This window comes from Prenolepis imparis, unplaced genomic scaffold (genome assembly GCF_030444845.1).
Source record: "Prenolepis imparis isolate NDT839.2.m4 unplaced genomic scaffold, iyPreImpa1.0 SCAF_2, whole genome shotgun sequence".
Taxonomy (NCBI): domain Eukaryota; kingdom Metazoa; phylum Arthropoda; class Insecta; order Hymenoptera; family Formicidae; genus Prenolepis; species Prenolepis imparis.
The window spans coordinates 16839964-16861331 of NW_028141160.1; the positions used below are offsets into that span (position 1 = coordinate 16839964).

At 43.7% G+C, this 21368-nt stretch overlaps 2 protein-coding genes and 1 long non-coding RNA gene across 16 annotated transcripts in view; 1 reads left to right on the forward strand and 2 right to left on the reverse strand.

Annotated features, from left to right (window-relative positions):
• Bru3 (CUGBP Elav-like family member bruno 3) overlaps window positions 1-21368 on the reverse strand; it is a 578576-nt gene that overhangs the window by 414983 nt on the left and 142225 nt on the right. The gene's annotated exons all lie outside the window — the stretch shown is intronic.
• Window positions 1389-3308, reverse strand: LOC145949099 (royal jelly protein-like protein). The gene is made up of 3 exons (XM_083058831.1): window positions 2827-3308; window positions 2250-2656; window positions 1389-1887 (listed from the first exon to the last, which is right to left on the reverse strand). The coding sequence occupies exons 1-3, from the start codon at window positions 3166-3168 to the stop codon at window positions 1404-1406; spliced, it is 1233 nt and encodes a 410-aa protein (XP_082914957.1). The 5' UTR covers window positions 3169-3308; the 3' UTR covers window positions 1389-1403.
• Window positions 3375-21368, forward strand: part of LOC145949103 (uncharacterized) — a 60667-nt gene continuing 42673 nt past the window's right edge. The window contains exon 1 of the long non-coding RNA XR_014427546.1: window positions 3375-3560. This is a non-coding gene — a long non-coding RNA (uncharacterized LOC145949103). The remainder of the gene's footprint in view (window positions 3561-21368) is intronic.

A 21368-nucleotide genomic window follows, 5' to 3' on the forward strand; every position in this document is an offset into this window, starting at 1 on the left:
CGAGCTGTTTTATTTCGTGCTCTCTCATAAGTCGTTTTAAAACTACCCTCGTAAAAACGATTCGAGATATTTCCTTCTTATGTCGCGAATACATTCGCAATGAAATGTAACTATCTTAAATAATGCCGCATCCCATTTAAGATATCTTTAAGACATAACGATTTTGATCGCGAGAAAATACCCCGAAAATGTGCGATCAGAGTCCTGTACGCAATATTATTCTACCACAACCATAACCGATTAATATTCATACATGGTATAAAGAGGTAAACACAGGTCGATAGGTTCAAGACGCGAAGAGAACACGTGTGCTTTCGCAGGGAGGGAGCTTAAGATCGCAATATCTCACGTTTGTTTTATGTCTCATAATATCCTCATTATAAATGTGCCAAGGTGATCGCTATAAAAATCGACCCGACCTCGCAATAATAATCGCGGGGGTTAAGCCAAGTTATTGCGGAAAGAAGAACGTGTGCTCTCCTGCTTTCCACGTGGTGAGATAGGCCAAGCAAGCACGCCGGAGGGGAAGGAAAATTTAAGGGCAGTCGTATATTATCGCGACGAAGGGGTTGTCTGAGGTTAACTGCCAGAGCTTCGTAAGAGGGAGGATCGGGTGGTGTCGCGGGGGCGCCGGAAAAGGGACGAGGCTGCGCCATGAATATGCCGCCATTAGTCACACGCCGAATCGCGCCCGTGGAAAGAGAAGTAGGTGACACGAATTTCCCGGAATTGCGCGCGCCCTATTGGGTATCTCGAGAGGGTAACGCGAACAATTCCCCGTGAATGCGCATTTATTCCGGACCCGCCATCCGCGGGAAATCGGCGCGGCGGCGCACCGGTAAAAGCTCGGTAAAACTTGGTCGAATCGCCGTGGCAAGAAATTCGTCGTGTCGTTCCTCCCTGTCTTCCTCTTCCGTCTCTCCTACCTTCCCCTGCTACGTACACGACACTCTCCCTCCCCACTCCCCCTTTACTCGTGGCGTCAAGCCACCCTGTCGAAACATTCGGGATTCGCGGCGGTGCTCGTGTCACCGACAGACCTCATCGTTACATCTCAAAAGGCAGCAATGAAACGGTTAACTAAATTGCTACACGCTCCGGCTGTCATTCGCAGGATCGGCTGCCATTCTGTCCTTCTACCCGGCCGTGCGCGAATACGCAAACGATCTGTCGCTTTTAGTTACAAATCCGTCTCTGGACGCGAAACGTGACGGAAGGAAAAGTGTCGAGAAAGTTTTCTATAGACAACGTCGTTATGCGCGATCTCTCACCAACGAATAACGTTCGACGATTTCGTTTCTCGCGTCTTAATGACACGTTCGAATGGTATACACAAGAACAAAATGTATAGGAATATTTGAAAGGTGAAGTAATAAAAGATATATGTATAATTTTGACGCAAATTATATTTGATGCCAAAAGACGGTATCCGGTGTTTGCGTTCTTCCGCCGTACGGCTCGCAATTCGTACCCCGAATAATATCGTCTACCGTGCCTCTAATTATTCGAAAGTTTGTCTCCGTCGGTTTGAGACTCATGTTTATCGTCTTCTGAAGCCTGTTGGTATTGAACCACAATTCTTCCTCGCCGGCCCTATTCGTGATCACCTTAATGCCGCTCACGTACTGCAGAGTCTCCTCGTCTTGTGCTATTATCACGACGTTCTCCGGAGTAAATGGTTTCCCGATGTCCCAACAGGCAATGGCAGTTAATTGGACCAATTGGAAAAATATTACGCCTCTTCGAGAGGTTGCCTGCACGCCCGCTTGGCTCGCACGCTTGTAATTTGATTGAAATATCACCGGCTCCCTGAACTCGCTCAGCATCAATGAAAACGTGTCCGTGTATTTCTGATAGTAACTGGCGAGTGAGTTAAAATACAAATATCTGAAAGTGACAAACATTCGTGACAAACGGCGAGCAATTTTTTACCATTCTACGAACCAGCATATTTGTATAAAAAAAGTTTTATCGATATTTTAAGGAAATTTTTTAAATTCTTTTCGCTGACACAATAAAACAATATCTATATTAATAATCTAAAAGAATGTGTAAGCAGTCAAATTAATTTCCATCTTGTACTAATAAACAAAAAGACGATTTTCTAATTTTATGAAATATAATTTGCTAAATTTCTACATTTCCAAATGACATCAGATTGATTGAAATTTCTATCGAATTCAGATAAAGCCTCGGAGCAAACATTTACGAACTGACTTATCCGGAAGGACGGTAATTAGCATTAATACCTGTGATTAAAATATCCCAACGGCGACAGTGACATACCGAGTGTACCGTCGGTCAAATCAAACGATTCACCCGCAATCGTAATATTCATAGCATCCTCATCCGGGCCGAAAGCGTTACCGCGTGTGTTGTTTACTCGCCACGAATGGTCGCGATATAAGTCATAAATCACTAGTCCATTTTGATCCACGTCCGCCACGTAGAGATAAGTATCGAGACACGTTTTTCCGACATCGACGATTGGCGTAACTAATGCCGCTTTCCCGTACAGCACTTGATCATCCGGTACCACGTATTTATGGATTAATTGATCCGTGGCAAGATCGAAAATCAATATTTTTGTAGGGCAAATTGCGTTTCTCATTACTCTGCCGGTGTCGACCACCCATAAGCGATTGCACTCGTCGATCTAAAGTATGTAAGTACAATCTAATCAATTTTATTGTTACGAAAATTATTGTTACTTAACGCCTAATTTACAGAAAGACAAAATCTTGAATAAAGGAAATTTTTAATGTTTAAGTATTCAGAATTTTTTTGCTACGATTAAATCCAGCCTAATATCAGCTGCAAGATTACCGCCAGTCTGTAGACAGATATAATGCTTTCACAATTAAACGGCGCGTGCCAGGACCAATTGGGATATGGTACGAGCAAACGACCGCCGGGCCCATGCTCCTTAGTCACCAAAGATAAACTAATTGGTACACCATCCAACCACTGCGGACTTGTCACGAACACGCGACCTTGCCTGTCGATATCCACGTCTTGCGTGAAGGCATTGCCCAGCGTGTAGTTTTTCCCTGACAGAAGTATATTTGGCCAAACCCAATCCAGATATTTCCATTGGTAAACCACTTCGAGGTGCGACGGCTGGGACGGATGTACGAGGAGCAGAACGAGCGCCCAAATCAATTCCATGATGCTCACGACCGAAAGTTTATCGACGACCTTTGGGCTGCGACACTGATCGACTGACCGTTAATTCGTCTGACGCGTTTTTAGCCGCCCGCAAACCTTTCGAGGCCTCAGGATCTCGATCGTGTCCGCGATCGGGGGACCACTATATACATAGCGCAACATGTTTATTCCCAGTAACATAGATCGTTCCTAGAGTGACTGACAGACCCCACTCTTATTCGCGCTGCCTTCCTCCCCTCCGTACCGCGATTTCGATATTTATGGTAAGGGGCAGTGCGGTTTACCTTGAACTAAAAACACGCCACTCGGCGCACCATGCAACATGATTCGTTAAATAACTAGGAAGTGAGAAGAAGAACCTCGAGTTTGCATTTCCTACTGCGTAATCACACGTAAGTAATAGAAAGCATTTAAGAAATAAAATAATTTTTTTCTTACATATATATACATGAGATACGAAACAACTTTCTAAAATTAATAAATATACATGATTAGAATGCATATGTACATGTATTAGAAATTTAAAAAATGTTGAAATATATTGTTTTTTAAAATTATAGAGATTGTTAAATTTAAAAGATTTAAGAAATAATTGAAAATACTCAGCTCTTTTTCGTGTATCAATATATCACATAGTTATAATAAAAATAATGTCAAATTTATTTTTACAAACGTGTGATTAAAAAAATATATTTTGATAACATATGGTAGCGATATTATAGATTCGTCTGTGAGAAAAATGTGGAAATGTATATTGATGGCGGTGATGAAATTACAAAGACGTAAACACATCTATTAGCCTCAACATTCCCAATGCACGATATATTAATAGCTTGAGATTACATTACGCATAATATTAATTACAATCACATAAAATTTATTATACATGTGTTGCTACTTAAACAGCCCTGCTGTATACTGATTTGTTACGCAAATCACTATCAAGTCCTGCACATCAATATGAAATACGGCATGTGGTTGAGCGCACACATTAACTGCCACGTGATCGGAAACTAGAGCAAGTATTCGCAAACAGTGCACGTTTACCTGATATAGAACCAGGAACCTTTGTTGCATTTCCTCGAACGCGTTGGGAAAGCTATTACGGGCGTATCTATGTAACGAGATTTTCCGTAAATTTCATATGCGAAGTTTATATGTGCTTCGAGAGACAATACAACTGAAACTTTCGCATATCGTACATAAATGTTATTTACTTCGCAGATTCGTAATTGACGCGTCAACGCTTTTAATCGCATTATGTATCGCGCGCATTCGTTGCATTTGTGCAACGTTATATATCTTAACACCGTTACACCTAATCATTCACTAAATTCAATGTATTCTCGTCTCCACTTGAATATTTATATACAATACACGCGATGTATTAGTCATTGTTGTTATTATCGATCGATCAATGTTATGCTGCCTCGGGGCAAGCCTCCTTTGCATATTCATGGCGACCGTAGAAAAGCACGGGTGCTAACTGCAATTCCGCATACCAATACGCAGTACTCCGAGCGCCCCTAAGTTTACGGCAGTTAATGCCAATTAAAAGGCAGTAGACTGTTTATGGAGGGCGTGGGAATATAAAATGGTTGCCAATGTATCACGGCAAGGTGGGCGATATACATATACAAAGCGCGATGACATTATATCACAAGACGGTCGCGCACGTTTAGAACGTAATAAGGAGTTCCGGGCGAGTTGAGCAAAACTATTTTCCAACAGCTGTTATAGCGCGATCACGCAATATGGCTATAAGCGGCTATGCTTTTCATCCCGCCCGCCGCCCAAAACTTTTTTTTCCGCCCGGGGTTTGAATTGCATTACGCGTTGCGCCGTATCCGGCAAGGGAAACTACACTTTGCCCGGCAGAAGTGAAAACCATAAATCACCTGGCTAGTCACGATTAAGCCAAACGGGAAGACAAATGGGTGGCTAATTTCAATTTTAATGCGAAGCCCAGTATCTGTTCCGTCGTGAGTTATAGCCCCACTCTCTTTGGGCGCGAACCGCTTTAGGGCTTATTAATAAGGAATAGTTTATCGTTTTGATTAATCACGGCCTCCCGCGCGCGCTTCCGCGATGATACCGTCGAAAATTGCGATAACGTCACCGCGGTACATCTGCCGGATTTCCGCGATTGAACGCGTCGCTTGAAGCGCGACTATTCATAAAATTGGCGCGCTTAAAATTTAATGAGATCGCTTTGGGAGGAAAAATGAGAAAGACACGCGCGCGTTATCTGCACGCGCAGTCGAGAAAATCTATCCGATCTAATTAGATCGACTACGGCAGGATAGGCGATGAATTGAGCAGCGTGAGCTCATAAACGACGTAACGAGTGTTTTTCAGCGTTCTAGCTCTTTGCTTGCGGGGAATGGGAGCACGGGCGTCATTAAGGTTGTGCATTACGTGGAGGAAAAATGTATCGCGCGTGAGAAACTCGTTAATGAATTTCGTGCCGAACGAATATTTAGGACACGGGCAAGAAAGACGCGATTTGCAGGCAAATAGGTATTAGCGAAGGCAGCGAAGGAGGCGGCGACGCAGAGATTTAGGTTCATACGCTAAGCCTGAATTGATGAGAGAAGTATAGCATATGATGAGCTACGATTACGATACCGTTCGTTATTCCTGACGGCCCGAACTTTCGAACTGCCATTCTGCCGGAAACTCGCGTCGCGCGATTTTATATCGACGAAGGAGGAGAGAAAGTCCCCCACAAGATACGTCTCTCTCTCTCCCTCTATGGCTGAAACAGTTCTTCTTCTTCTTCTTAAACTGAGTTTGGTAAACCCTCGTACAGTCGAAGTTCTGACCGTGCGGGTGGCGTCGAAGGGACGTAAGGGCGGAGGCGCCGTAAAAGTTGGACGAAGTCAATTTTGCAGTTCAAGTTGGTAATGCGATTTGTGCCGGAATAAATAGTTTGAGAAGAGAGCACACGGGGAACTCGCGCAAGGTCCCTCTATGTCTCTCCTCTTTCGCCCCCTTCTTTCTCGTCCCCCTTTTCTCTCGTTTCTACCCCTTGTCGTTGTCTCTCTAGCGACTGTCGACCAATCCACTCGAGTTTGGTGTTGCGAACACGTCTATTTGGATCTGCCAGACGTGACATTCTTACGGGGAGAGCAGTTCTACTTAAATCAAAACAACGAACGACAACTTACATTAGCGAAATGAGAAGCACTGCACTCCGGTGCAGGAAGTCGCGGAAACTGCCGATTGAACGGCATCCATAAACGTTCGTTCGAGAAAAGTGCAACGAAGTTTCGGGCGAAAGAGTACACGTATATATAAACAGCCCGGCTCATTACTCCGACGTGGAAACGAGATTAACGCCAATTACCGAGAGGAAAACGGGAGGCAACGTTTCTGCCAGGCGCACAAATATTCCGCGTCCGGGAAAAACTTTGGCCGGAATTAAATTACGACATTTTGTTTGTCCATCTTCAACCCAGTGCGCCAGGGTATATATTTCGCTTTATTGCAGTCCGCGACCCCGTTTCTTTCGGAATCCTTGAGCAGCGCCGGCAGCAATTAATGACACTCTTCTCGACTCGTTACGTTACACGCGAGCGGCAAATTGCCGCGAGTCCGGGATGTAATCCGCGAAAACGCAATAATAAGCCGGCTACCCAGGGTGAAAAACGGGTTCGCGCTTTCCTACCCCACCTCCACCATTCTCGCCACTGACCATTTGCCCTTCCTTCCTCTTCCTCCTCCCTCTCTCTCTCCCCCATCCCCCTAGTTGCATCCCGCACACCACTCCTTCGTAATCCTAGAGATGAAAACTTACACTAATTAAATCGTTAATAGCGGCGAGCGCATGCACGTAACGGCCACGGCGGTTACTTAATCCAGAGAAAATGAAACGTTCGCGGTATTCGCGTACGGTATTCGCGGTCCGCTTTCTCCGGCACACGTGCGTTACCGGCGTATACGCACTACTTTTGCACAAATGACACATTTCTCGCCTTCTCTCTCTCCTTTCCCATTTCGCAGTATTTAATCTCTCTCGTTCTCGCATCTGCGCCTCGACGTGCGTGGTCTTATTTTATCCGTTTTGTCGTACGATCCCCCGGTACGCTAATTCCTCCTACGAGCCTTTCGTTGCCTTAATGCGATCCTCGATAGCGATAAAAATGCGAGCAGTCGTCGCGAGTCTGTGTGTTCGCTCTTGTGAATCATCGGGGACCGCGGTTGTAATTTACAGCGGATTTCTCGTAACGCGCCAATCCCTCTTTCTCTTGAACGCACGAGGCGTGACGGGGAAACGGGACCGTCGAGGGCCGCGAATTTGAATAACGCAATTCACTGAATCGAGTTCCGAAAGGCGTCGCATTAAAATGCCACAGCTGGACCAGCCGTTGACGGTTGTTGTTGCTCGTCGTCGAAGCGCGACCCGACGTTCTTGTTATCCTTTGGCACGACACGATATATGATAACTCCCTCCATTTAGCTTCCGTAGGAAAAATTTTTAGTTCGCTCTCTCTCTATCTCTCGAAGTCTGCTGGTTACTTTCGTTCAGCCTTCGTTTCGCCTAAGACCCATTCCATCTAGCATAGTCGATGGAGAACGAGGGAGAACGGCCGAGGCCGTCGAGCGTTCGACAATACCGCGTTTTCTGCACATTCACCGAGTTCTCTGCTGTCCACAACGGCGACACACATAACGGTATTTGCAGCCTTCTATTGAAAATCGTTACTCGTCCGGAACCCGCGCGAGAGACTCGCAGTTTCATAGCGCGCCGAGTTAAATGTAGAACTTGGAAACAACCGGGCCGGAATAAAATATAGATGTCGATACGGAGGGGCGATAAGGTAAGTTTTCCTCGGCACGTAGGTCATGCGATATGAATTCCAGCGTGAGATAAAAGCCGAGAGTAATTATGAATCGCGGCACGGAGCCGGGCGTTTATGCGCCGAAGATTACAATTAACTGTCTCTCTCTCTCTCTCTCCGATAGTCGGCGCGTAAATTACAATATATTTCACATATATCGACGATCGTCGTCGGCGTGCTTCGTCGTTCTTGTCGCGCGATACTCGGAGAGTATCCTCGAATAATTTATTTCACGGACTATACTTATCAGACCGTGAACTCGTAGATAGATAGAGAACCGTATTTTCCTTTTTTTTTCTTTTTTTTTTCTCCTTGCAGAACCGATTACCCTCTGATCGGTATTATACGGTCGCCGAATCTCTAAACCCGATTCTCCCTCTCTGCTTTCCAAACCGCCGCATTCTCGTTCGATCGTGGCTTAAGTAAACTCATGAGAATAAATAGAGCCGAAGTTGTTAGGACAATCGGGAAAAGGGATTAGAGCCGTTTAGCCTGGGCCCATTCTCCGCTTGCTTTTCCCCCTTCTCAACCCTGGATGGACGCTCCTAATACGGCACTTTAATTATCGAGAGTGCTAGGCTGCATGGGCCGCAATTTACTTTTTCGAGAGAAACGGAAATCCTACGGCGAAAAAGAGAGAGAGAGAGAGGACTCCTAGCCGCAATTTTTCTTCCGACCACCAGACGGTTAGCTCATGTTAGTCAAGTAGGATTACCCGTAACGTCACCTGAATCTTGTAGTGTTTTGTTGCGTGTGAAGAACTGCATCTTATCGTCAGCCCGATGGAACCTATGCCAGACTCTAACTCCAGGCAGTTTTCCTCGTTCGTCCGGGGATACCCCAAAGACCGACGTTTCGCTAACAAGAACCTGAAAAGATCTCCCGAGTAAGATCGAGGGTGATTTATCACCGTAACCCATGGTCCCGCGTATTTTTCCCAAGCTTTCCTCCGTCGTCTCGCGTCTGTTCTTTCTTCGCATCGTATCCTCGCTAGCGTGCGCATTGTACAGGAGCATCGACCGTCGCGATATTCGCTCGAATTGAATCCATACTTGGGAAGATATATCGCCATTGGATCACGATCGGGGCAGCTAGCGATCGACAGGCGGCGATACCGTAAATTCGTGCGACACGCGCCACCTTGTTTCAACTTACTCATGACTCGCGGACCGAGACCGAATCTCTATCCGAGGCTGGATCACGTTACCAGCTGGATATACGTCACGCGTCACATGCAGATGCGCTTTGATCTGCATGGGCAATCAAGTCGCTCCAATTTCGTATACTCCATCAATCATGGAATGTTTCGCTCTCGGGAACGTGTCACCTCCGCTAGGCCGCGCTTCCCCGTGGCGACATTCAATCGTCCCGACGTACATACGATTTCCTTCGTCATACGATTTCATTTCGCGATCCGTTCCACTTTCCCGACGTATATATAAATAGTACAACTTTTCCACTCTCGGTAAAACTTTTTTATTACATAATAGAATAATTTATTCGGTAAAATATACGTTTCTCTTCGTAAACCTCCGTAAACGATATGTCGATTTGCAACGTCTGCGCGAAACATAAAGCCGAGTTACTGTAAAATACTACCGCCATAGGTAAAAGGGATTCGTTTCAATCGTCCTTAATCGAGTAAGTTGGCATACAGCTGTTTGTTCTCGTCCTACCGACACTACTGTTTCATATGTGACCCACTGGAACACAATGGCCGCTGTTCTTTTCCTCGGCCGTCTGGCTGTCAGCACAGTTTCTGCTGGCTGTGTAAATACGATACGCCGCTCGCTTTTCGTGCTTTCAAACGCGGTTAAAAAAAAAAGGAAAGCGGCAGGAACCCGTTAGTATAAGCGAGGAGGAAAGAGCGGTCGGTCGTGGACATTTCGAGCTTTGCTCGAAATTATTTGTGACTCGGTTTTTAATTTGCAGTTTATATGATATCTCGACCACCAACACACACACATGATAAAGAGCCAGCGAAATAATAATACTTCACATCGACACGAACTGAACAGCAAAAAAGAAATTATGATCCTTGTATAGTAAAGAGAAATTGCTGCGTTTCTTACAGTAAGTAAAATGTCGCGAATTTGTATCACGTCATATTTATGTCTCCACGTGCAACAATTCACTTATTCTTATTATGTTCGTTTCGTTACATGTTATATAGCGTAATCAGCATAGATACGACAGGAGAAAAAGAAATTTGCAGAAATTCTTCGAAGATTCTCGAGAAGTTTAAGCAATTATGCACAGAAAGACCAACACTTCTATCCGAGAAATTTCTAGAAGACCTGATGTAATTTGTAAGTTTTGTGGATTAGGGAGACGCGAATTCTCACCTGGACATCTCGTTAGTGCAATCATCGATTTAAAGTTCGTTATGCGGGGCGACGATCGATAATGAGTTCCGAAGGTAACTTATAGTCAGAGGCTAGAATCGCGGGCAGGACGGAGAAAAACGGGGTGGCTTGATTGCTAGGCGGATCGGAGTCGGTGATTTGAGGCAATCTACCGGGTTCTTGTTACTCCGGACGACGAGTAATAATCGTAATGGGAATCGGTCTTCGGAGGTAACTATTCTTCTTTCGAACCTCTCCTTCGATCTTATTGTCAAATCCACCCGGGAGAGCCTGGGTACTTAAATCAGTCATTCGCGCGCGTGACTTGTAAGAAGATGTGCGTCGACTAACTTAGATTAGCGATTCGACGATTAAACTTACGCCGATTCGATTCTTTGCAGATAAATTTGGATTAAAATATATCTATTTTATTCCAAGTATTTACTGCTTTTGAACATTAATTAAATGTCTTGTTCTGTGTGTATCTTGTAAGATTAAATTAATTTTTTCATGTATTCTCTATATTTAAAATTCTTTGTAAATTTAGCCTGTTTACAAAACTTTTAAAACTTAAAATGCAGTTTTATAAAGATTTCACGCTTTATGAAAAAAAATGAAGTAGTATTAAATAGTCTCTAACAAAATGATTGATTTTACAAGAAGCCTGCAATATATATATCGTGTAAATATTGAATATAAATATCACAGTAAATTTTGCTACGAAAGTTGCAATAAAGTGCTTAGTCGTTATTTAGAACCTGATTCAGCTTGAGACTGTTTCCAATATAATTCGCGTCTCCGAAACGACAACAGCGAGAGCACCTTCACTTCGCCAGGACCGGTATTTTCATAATACCAAGCGACGTCGTTTGCGCGGATCCCGTTGAGAATACGACAAGCATTTGTATTGTTAAGGGCGTCCCCGAGACGTCCCAGACCTCCTTACCGTAAAGCGGAAATGGACGAGAGGGTCTAACTTGACTGCGATGGCCCTTGCTTCATCTTCAAAATTCTTTTCCATTAAGTTTTTACGGCATTACATATCACCCCTCCGAATGAATAACAAGACGATACGGCATTGTAAGGCACGTCCGCCTCTCGTCCGGAAAATAATAACCACTATTTCTTAGGAGGATCTCGATGTCAAGCATCTTATTCGCGAGCCCATTGAAACATATTATGAATAAGTGTCGGATGTGTAACAAAACGCGGCGCAAGCAGAGTATCTTGACAAATAGTTGTTCATTGTCGACAAAGTTAATTCGATGTTGATTGTATAATTATTAGCTATTAGCTCAAACAATGAAAGAAGTGAGAAAAATATATTATAGCTGATGGAACAACAATCCTATTCATGAATTCGCATGCGTCATACAACTGTCAAAGAAAGAGAAGGAAAAGAGAGAGCGCAGGAGAGAGCAAGAGAGAGCGAAAGAAAGAGGGAAGAGAGAGAGAGTTCGGGCCGCGGCGCGGGCTGACTCTAAACAGAGCAATCAATCTTGGCTTAATGAACTCTTAATTATTTCGAGGATACGCCAGAGCGGGAAGGGAAACTGCCCGTATAATGGAGGTGCAAAGTGCGCGCGGCCGACTGTATGCAAGTGCGGCGAAAGGGTGGATGGTTGGGGGATGGAAGAGCGACTCGTGGTCCGTGGTGCTATTAGATAAATATAGGGAGAAACAGCGCCACGGGGGAAGCAACGAAAATGAAAATAAAGGGGCACTCCGCAACTACGACTACTACGGGTCCCGTGTGCAGCAGGGCGACGCGAGAAAACCGAGATACGTTTCCGACGCACGCTGCGCGAACTCGACTCTCCCGGCGGGGAAAAAACAGACAGAACAAAGCGAATGACGTGAAAGAAAGGGATCGGCGTGGAAGATGTTGTTCGCGCTTGGGTTTCTTGAATCGCACTTGTGCGCGTGATATGTTTCAATCCTTAGAAATAAATCGATGCGCAACAAATGTATACAATATTTTTTTATTCTCTTTCTCTGAAATATTTTAACAACGCGAGCTCGTATTTTTATATTGTATATGATTTTTATTTTGTTCCTCACACCCGATGCGCGCAGATAGATCGTACAACTCTACTTTCATCCAGGAGGAGTATATTACTTCATTAACTTTGTTTACGGCTTAGAAGAGAATGACGTAATTTCGGGCAAACGCCAGTCTCGTCTTCCTCAAGTATGAGGAAGAAAAATTAAAAAACATTGCGGGTCGGGTCACGAACGGCTTATAATATACATTGTGGAAATTACGCGGGCAGCCCGACGACGTAACTTCGAAAATTACGCGAGTAGGGTACGAAAAGTTTGCGCGATCTAACTACTACGAAGTCAGTCCACGGTGCGGCCCTTATTCACCGCCCTCGTGGGACTTGGCCACGGCACCCCTGGTTATTACACAGAGGGTTGGTCTCGGCTTGCCAAACGTGCCGGCAAAAAAGTCCCATTTAATACGACGAAATTCACTGTGACGCACCCTGTACACATCGTGAGTCGCTTAATAATGTATTTCGACTGTCGAGTATCACTCTTTATTAAAGCTCGACCGGCACGTGCGCCCGAGGATCTTGCACCTTTTCATGCGCGAAAGAATAATGTAAATTATTTATATGAGAATACAATACGCGATTTAAACTGGTGTTTCCACAATTAAAAAAAAAAACATGTACAAAACATACATTATCTATCTACATTATCTATCTAAAAATGTGAAATTTTTATTTAAGCACAAAAAATAGCGAATAAAACTGCAGCATATGTGTATCTATGAAAAATGCAATGCGATTATAAAATTCTAATTATCAGATTATGTTTTTACAACTATTTTTATATTATATTATAACTCTTACATAATACGAGCGAAACGTTTATTCAGCGAACGGGAAATATCCGAACGACTGATATGTAACGCTGTAAAAACCGCAGCATAAAGAATTTCGATGTGCACGGGAATATACCGCAATGATAAGCGAGAGCCCGCGGAATATTCGCATGCCAATAATTCCGCTTCAATACACTGGCCGCCGATATTGACGTTTTCACGAAAGGCTAAACCGCGTGATCGATATATTACGATTAAGTGTCACGATATGCGCGCCTTCCGAGCGTGAAAGCCGAAACGGCAGGTTTGATTATAAAGCTGACAGACTAGTTTAAAGGCAACGAATATTTATCATCGTTCGGTGGGAAAAACAGGAAAGGGGGAGAGGAGTTTACGCAATACGCGAGTCATACGTGTGTATAGCGCGGGCAAAAGTAGCCTTGATACACTTCTTTCGATATACTAACGGAGGAGGAAACGAAAGTGTGACGTCTAGAGTCTAGAAGCGAGTGAATATGAGGGAAGGCGCGCGGAAAGAGACGAAGGAGATCCCATAAAGCGGATATCGCACTTTCAGGCCGACTAGTCAGCTAAATAGCCCGGCGTCGCAAATGCATTCCTTCCCAAAGTCATTTTGCAGAGAGTCATTTTTCGCTTTTCCGCGTTTCTTTTTTATTACGTACAAAACTCAAGTGAGATGAGTCAGAGAAAAAGAGATAGGAAAATAAGAGGGGTTGGGAGGGAGGATAGGAACTTTTGCCGTAGTCGATTCCGACCCTTTCCAGGAGGGTTTATGTCGCTCGCTGTGGCAAACGACTTTGCCTTCCCTAACGAGGACATACGGCGGGCCTCGATAAGGAAGACGGCGTTCAACTTGGCGAAAACAGGGGATCAGAGGAGCGATCCGAGCTCCGAGCGACGCGACGCGCGGAGAAAAAATATTGACGATCGTTTTCGTTCCTCGATGCTGACCCAAATTTCACCTCGGGCTTTCCGCATCGTTGACGCAGCATCGGCAAACGCGTTCGACGACTTGGACCGATCCTGTCTTTCTTCCTCCCCTTTTGAGCCCTCGCCCTTAACCATCGTCGTCGTCGTGGCCCCTCTTATTCGCGTGCTGATTCGCGGCTACCGATAAAACCGAATATTCGCTAGACCGTGATTTCTGAATTTAGCGACGACGCGATTATGCTAACGCTCTTTATTGCCAGGTGCTATAAAACTTGGACGTCCTCGAGATCGGGAATTCATAATGCCGGAGCACTTCGACCGGGAACAATGAGAGCCTCGTGCGGAACACAGGGGAGCGGAATTTAAATTCCTTTAATGTATGAGAAACGCGTGGAAAACTATTCGTCCTTTCACCGTTCTCCAGAAATTTCAAACGAATATTACATCAGCTCGTTAACGATATGCGCATTCCGAAAAACAATGAACCCTGTACTAGTTAAATTGCTGAAAAAGAATTAATCGTTGATTATTTTTAAGGATTATTAAATAAATTGGACGAAACAATTTTTTCCGTCGCACTTTCATCCAGCATCGAATAAATTTTTACTTCAGTCGGCGAATAACGTTGATCGGAAACCCGGTCTCGTTGTCTGACGGACACCTAGGCCGGCCTGCTAGCCGATAACGAAATTATCTTAATCCAACTCGATCGATTGACAGTTAGTCGATTGCGCGCGGCAATGGCGGAGAGAGACGATGAGCTACGAGCAGCGCGGACTAACGGGAACACCATGTCCATTGTATGACACGTACGGAATCAATGTATATTTTGATGCTCGGCAGTCGACAATAATGTAGAACCATTGAAATGCCGGCGGCCGAGTCTCATATCGAGAATGTAACGAGCGGAATGATGTGCACCGACGCGATAAGCACTCTCGATGCGCACCCAATCTCTTTCTGCGCTCAACGCTCTGGCTGCGCTTACGCGTGATTTGTGACGTTATAGAAAGATTATTCGTCGGACAATTATTTTATAATACACATGTCACATTTTGATATTGCATAAGTAATTTTTGATCGTCGAATGCAAACGGCAAGATAAAATGGCAAAAAGATAATATTCACGTCGATTTAATTAGCGAAAAATAAATTCTGTAAAAAATGGATAATTGAATTCAACTTTCTCGCAAATAATTTCGTAGGTAATTATATAACGGCGAGTATAATGGGTGCGTGAAAAGAGCTGTACGTGTTAATAAGTAAACCTCAGACTATCTGTGTTTCATAAGAGAGAATGCACGTAATAACTTTCAAGGCTTTAGGAAAAGCAACGGAGAAACTGCGTTCGCGAGTGCCTCTGTAAATTTATGCAACGACCTTGCTCCCGCTTTGGGCAGTTGGTTAATCCTGCATGATGTTTTTGTACTAAGCAGATTTTCATACGAGTATATGCTATGTAATAATTATATAATACCTAACTAACATATTATGAAGCCATATTGTGCAGCATTATCTGTTCCGGGGAAATAATTTATCGAAATATTAATCGAACCAATTAACAAAGCACATAATTATTAATTACAACGTTTCATATATTTGTAATATAAATATTAATAAATGTATAATTTGAAATAATATTTTTTAGTTATAATTCGATTGTAAAAAATTGTGTATACTCTTTTATTACTCATTTTTATACAGAAAAATAAAATAACGCTCATCACATCCAGTTGTCGAATCGACATTATCAAAAGAAGATAACATTTATATTTCCCAAATTAAAATCATAAATCCCCTTTACTCTGTCGTGCAAATTCGTGACAAGTCAATTTATAAAATCACGTACGTAATACGTATATACATACATATATGATCTCGCAACAGAGACGGGAGAAAGCAGAAATTTGCGCATTGTGGTGAGCATAAAGCGTTTTCGTGTCAAGCGAGACAGGAAGAAAGTCGAAGGCACGTACGACCTCGGGGAAGACACGGCGCCCGTAATGGTCGCTCCGGATGCGTCAGTTTTGGATCCAGCAGAAAATGGACGTGCGCTGCTATAGGGATTTATTAACGTAATCTGCTTAGCTCTCTAGCGACCTCGGACCGGTCTGGGGGGCCCTATTTCTTTGTGACGCCCTAGCGTCAAAGGGAGAGGAGGGAAAGCCGACCTTACTTTGCGCTTACATCTCTGCCACGCGTACTCCTCTTCTTTCACACTGGGCGCGACTCTCTGTGCTATACTATACACTCTGCAGTGCGGCTGCGAGAAGTAGATACGGCCAGTCGTCGCAGCCCCGGTGAAAAGGGACGAAACAACGAAATTAAAAAGAAGCACTTGGCTCGCAAGCCGGCTGTTTGTCTGGCGCAAAATATTCCCAGAGTAAGACGCAGAAGTGCACACAACGGTCGCTTAATTAACAAGTAAATAAACTACGAAATTATTTGCAGATTAAAGGGAATGTTTTCGTCGCGCGGATATACAATACACAGCGTAGCTTGGATAAACTGCGTTATTCTTATCGTAGCGCGTTTCACGTAGCGTGAAAAATTTTTAGCATAAATTATATTTCAAACGCGATAATAAAATGAATTAATCTTCATGGAGACAGGAACATGATGAACGGCGTAGCCATTTCCGAATTTCGGAATTCGATCGGTAGCTGCTACGTGCCGTAATGAACGAAAAAGATCGTGCCAGCGCGATAACAAATAGCCCGAGTATCAGCGAAGATCGAGGACTTTCTTCTTTCAGCCGGGAGCAACTGTCGAAGTCCTCAAGAGATTAATGCCTCCACCGGCCCCCGTCAAGCCTTCCCTTTCTTTTCCGTACCAACTAATTTCCTAGTCACCGATGGAATTTCAAAAAATGTGAGATATCTATCTCACGAGGAGGGAGAGAAAAGAGAGAGGGGGGGGGGAGAAAGGTACTTGCAAGTCTTCCGTTTAATCATGCTACATTCGGTCGATGGGCGGCTGTTCGGTGGCGAGACAGCGTTGTGGAGAGACTTTAAACGAGCGGACGGGAGGAAGACGACTGGGAACTTGAAGCGGAGAAAAAGAAAGAGAGAGAGAAAGAGAGGGTGATGTGAAGAGAAGAGGGAAGAGGGACCAGGGCCGAAATCGATATTTAAGGCTGCTCTCGTTCCTGTGAAAATTTAATAACCCGCTCCCAAGTATGTGCCCTCGAGAAGAGCAGCTATCGTTACCGTGCACACGTGTAAACGTTCGTCCGTGCGGCGACATTATCACGCGATATTAAATCTCGGCCTGGAATAATTGAAAGTTTCAGAAAGGGTGAAGGGAAGAGAGGGGTAGCAGGGGGAGGAAAGGAGGATGAAGATACGTCAGAGCGGCCGATAAGGGAGGCTGCGTCGACGAACTTCATTTCGCAGCGACGCGCATGTTCGCCGATCTCGTATCAACGTCAATTGGAATTCCAGTATCACGGAATGTATGTACGGGTGAACAATGTCCAAACGCAATATAGACAGCAATATGTACACCGTCAATGAAATGTTGTACATGTACCCCGTTAAAGAGAGAGAGAGAGAAAGAGAGACACACATTCCAACCTTGGCACGTTTATCCGCATATCTAGCGACACAATTTCGAAGAACTTATGGCTCTAATCTACGTTCATTAACATATCGATCCATTGCGAAACCTCATTTGCTCCTTCTTCGCGTCGCAGTTACATACATATAAAGATGGCCATTAAGTAAGTCTCTCAAATCATGGTAGAAAAGCGACGAGATTAATAGGTGAATCAATCGCAAGATAACGCTATAAATTATAAATTATCACGGGACATTAATAAATATTAACCGATTTTCATCTTGTCGTCGTTAAAACCTTGCAAAACGTGAAGGAAATCGTAGCTTAGATGTCGCAACTTCGATATTGAATTATGCCGTTTCACAAGTACATGTGGGAATAATAAGACCCTCATTCTTGGCTTAATTGTGCAGAATGGATTTTAGATGTAACCTGCGAGATTGCGCTGAATTCGTGTATTAAATATAATCACGTCGTACCCGTATTATTGTTACTTAACGGAGTTACTTAAACGGATTAACTGGAATTATTAACGAATTTAAATAACAAATAAATATAATTTTGATTTCCCAATTAATTTCAAGTGGTCTTTAACAATATTCAAGACTTGATAAAATATTGATGTTGCAACAACTCTTGACACTTGAAGAGTATTATATAATAATCAGATTATTTCCAAGAGAAAAATCGTATCTAAAATTGTGTTAAAAACAATTTCTAAAAAATTTAAAATTTAATTTTTAAACTATATCTGTGTAAAAAGACAGCAAAAGAACGAAACACGACGGCGCCGGCGTCTGGTCGATGGGCTGAGGGACTCAACACGATTTTCTTTTGTCTGCTAGGCGTTTCATGGACAATGCCGCTTAATCCCTCCAGTGCGGCAACGAGAAACTCCATCCCTTGGCCTATGCATCAACGAACGAGACTCGGTCGAGCAGCGTCGATGAACGAGCGTTCGACGAGGAGAGAGATTACGCTTCAGTTAGAGGCGCGATAGAATCTATCAGATGCTGATGCTTCGCTATCTGATGCTGAGTGATTGTCTAGATCACGATCGATCGATGTTTGCAGCTATCGTCTTTTCGAGATACAATGGAGCAATTATCGTTTCCGAATAATTCTCTGCGCCGAGCAGGAAACGATTGCAGAGGCAACGGACGAAAGCTGTACGCTTTTAAAACCTATTTCGCTATTTCTATTTTCTCTCAACGTATTCAACAATATACGGTTATCCGTTTATTTGGAAAGAAAATGTATCTTCCTATATTTTCATCGCGATTATATATATATCTGCAAAGTATCTATGTAGAGAACTTACGTTTACTTAATCAACGTCGTCATTAAAGTGGATCGAATTCTTGCGGTCAAAGATCACATTGCGGTCGTAGGAAAGACGTCCGTCCTGCCGAAAAGTAACCATTAGCGAAGATCTATTGTGTCCGATAGAAGATCGGAGAAATGGCAAAGAACACGAGAGAAACCCGAGGACACTCAGCTGTCGTGAGGCTAGCGTTTGTCCTGGGGATATTCAACTCCTTTCCCGTCTCACTACCCCTTTTAACTTCATATCTCTATTCTCATATTTTCCTTGTTCGTGGACGCAGCATGGTGAACGCAAAACGAAAGCATAGAATGTATAAATAAAAAAAAATAAGGTCAGAGAACGAAAAAAAAAAAAAAAAACGCCAGAGGAAGAGAGAGCCGGAAGAAAAATGGACAACCTAATGAACTTGAAGAAAAAGTTAAACATTGACGGACGAAGCTTTAATGAACGCTTTGTATAGGAAAATTGATTTTATCGTTTAGTCGCGTCTAAATATTGCTCCTTTCGCGCACGAACGCTCACGCGACGTATGACTTATCGCGTATCGCTATTACTTGAATCCGTCGAGCTGACATTTTTATTTTCAATTATTCCATCTCTTGCTCCTTTTTTATCTTTAACTTTTTATCGCTTTAAATAAGAATTCAGAGAGAGAGAGTCGATGCAAAATAAATCGAGGAAAATGCGAGGCGTGAGTTTCTTTGACGAAACCTTGGCGCGTCCGGGACGCCTTGACGTGTTAACTCGCGACAGTTACCGGCAATCCCGATGAACGGACATTAACGCACGCGAAGGAAATCCCGGGTAATTTGGACGGCCCGGATGAAACGGCCCGTGGTTCCGCGGTAGCTTTATTGCGAATTTATGCAATGTTTAGCCGCATGACTAATTAGAGACGCGGCGACTCGTAAGCCGTGCGCAACGGCCGCCGGAAAAATTATGCTTATGCATAACCGCGGCGGCGGCTTTATGGTAATATTGTGGTCCGTGCTGAAATCTTCTATGCACGCATATACACAGGAACGGTATACATCCGCGTGTTTCAGCGCCGTCCCTATCCTCGTCGAAATCCCGGCTTCCAACAGTCTGTCTCCCCCCACGCTGTTCGAATACATTACCGGGGCATCTCTTCATTTCGCTGGCGATGCCGCATCGCGTGCACTCTCGCGCTCGAATGAGAAATATATCGGTGTCTGTTCGGCCGTGAAACGCGTCACGACGTTTGTACACGGATACACGGGCGACCGTGTGGCTTTACCCAGCCGTGAACGATACATTTTCACCTGAATATCGAATTCAAAGGGCGAATTGCAGCTGGAGTAACTGGAGACGCGCGGTTCGACATTCATCGCATCGCGTTACCATATGAAAATCAGAATCTTGAACGAATATGCTAAGAATCACGAAATGTCGAAGATCAAAATCGATCGACGCGAACGTGTTTACCGTGTCACGGAGATACCCGGGGTGGAAGATGCATCGTAGAATCGTTAGTTAACGCTGACAACATTCGAGATGTACGTTTTCGAAGGAAACAAAGAGCTCGTGCCAAGATACCGACTATAGCGTACTCTGAGCGTAGTCTTGCAAAAAGCCTGAAGGAATATGGCCCTAATTACGGTAAAACAACGCAGTCTCTCCGAGTGCACCCTCGCACTGCGTCAACTGTCCCGTTTCCCAAGCCGGGACATTAATCATTCTGTAAAATAAATGTTTCGAGTTTCCGCACGTATCCCTCCGCGTTACCGCATCTAAAAATATTCGTTGAATGATGAACGACATCCTTGGCAATAATTCAGTCACGAACAGATGCCTTTCGCGTATTTCGTCCATCAGCGACGTTACATGACGTTATGTTATCGTAATTTAAGGATACACATTGGATGATATTTGCTAATCGACAAAGTTGCAAATCTTCCATCTTTTAAATCAGTGGAATCTGTCTGAGCGTAGTCAGACGGTGCTGCTCATAAATATTTGTTTGCGGTTAACAAATAGCTTCGGTATACATATATGATCTATCAACGTTTTATGCGCGAGTTTACTTTCGAGGTATAAAGTGGAATATAAATAATTCAGAATAAATATAGAGAATAACGAGAGACTGTGAGATTTTAAATTGTAATATTCCATCTTGAAATACAATTTAATGAAAGGAATTAGAACGAATAAGAATTTATAATATGGAAGCTAGAAAAAAAATTTCTACAGATCTCGCAACTTTCGCTTTGTAAATAAAATATTTAATAAAATATATTTAACTCTTTAGAATATTGTACATTCGCAAATCCACTAATTCCGCCAACAAATTACGTTTTCCAAGGTTATTTAGATAAACTAAT

Excerpts from the sequence above, each read along its gene's own strand:
- LOC145949099 (XM_083058831.1), bottom strand. The coding sequence starts at position 3,168 with ATGGAATTGATTTGGGCGCTCGTTCTGCTCCTCGTACATCCGTCCCAG. Across the intron at positions 2,657-2,826 it reads TATCTGTCTACAGACTGGCG|ATCGACGAGTGCAATCGCTT; the intron begins GTAATCTTGCAG and ends TACATACTTTAG. Across the intron at positions 1,888-2,249 it reads TTGGGATATTTTAATCACAG|ATATTTGTATTTTAACTCAC; the intron begins GTATTAATGCTA and ends TGTCACTTTCAG.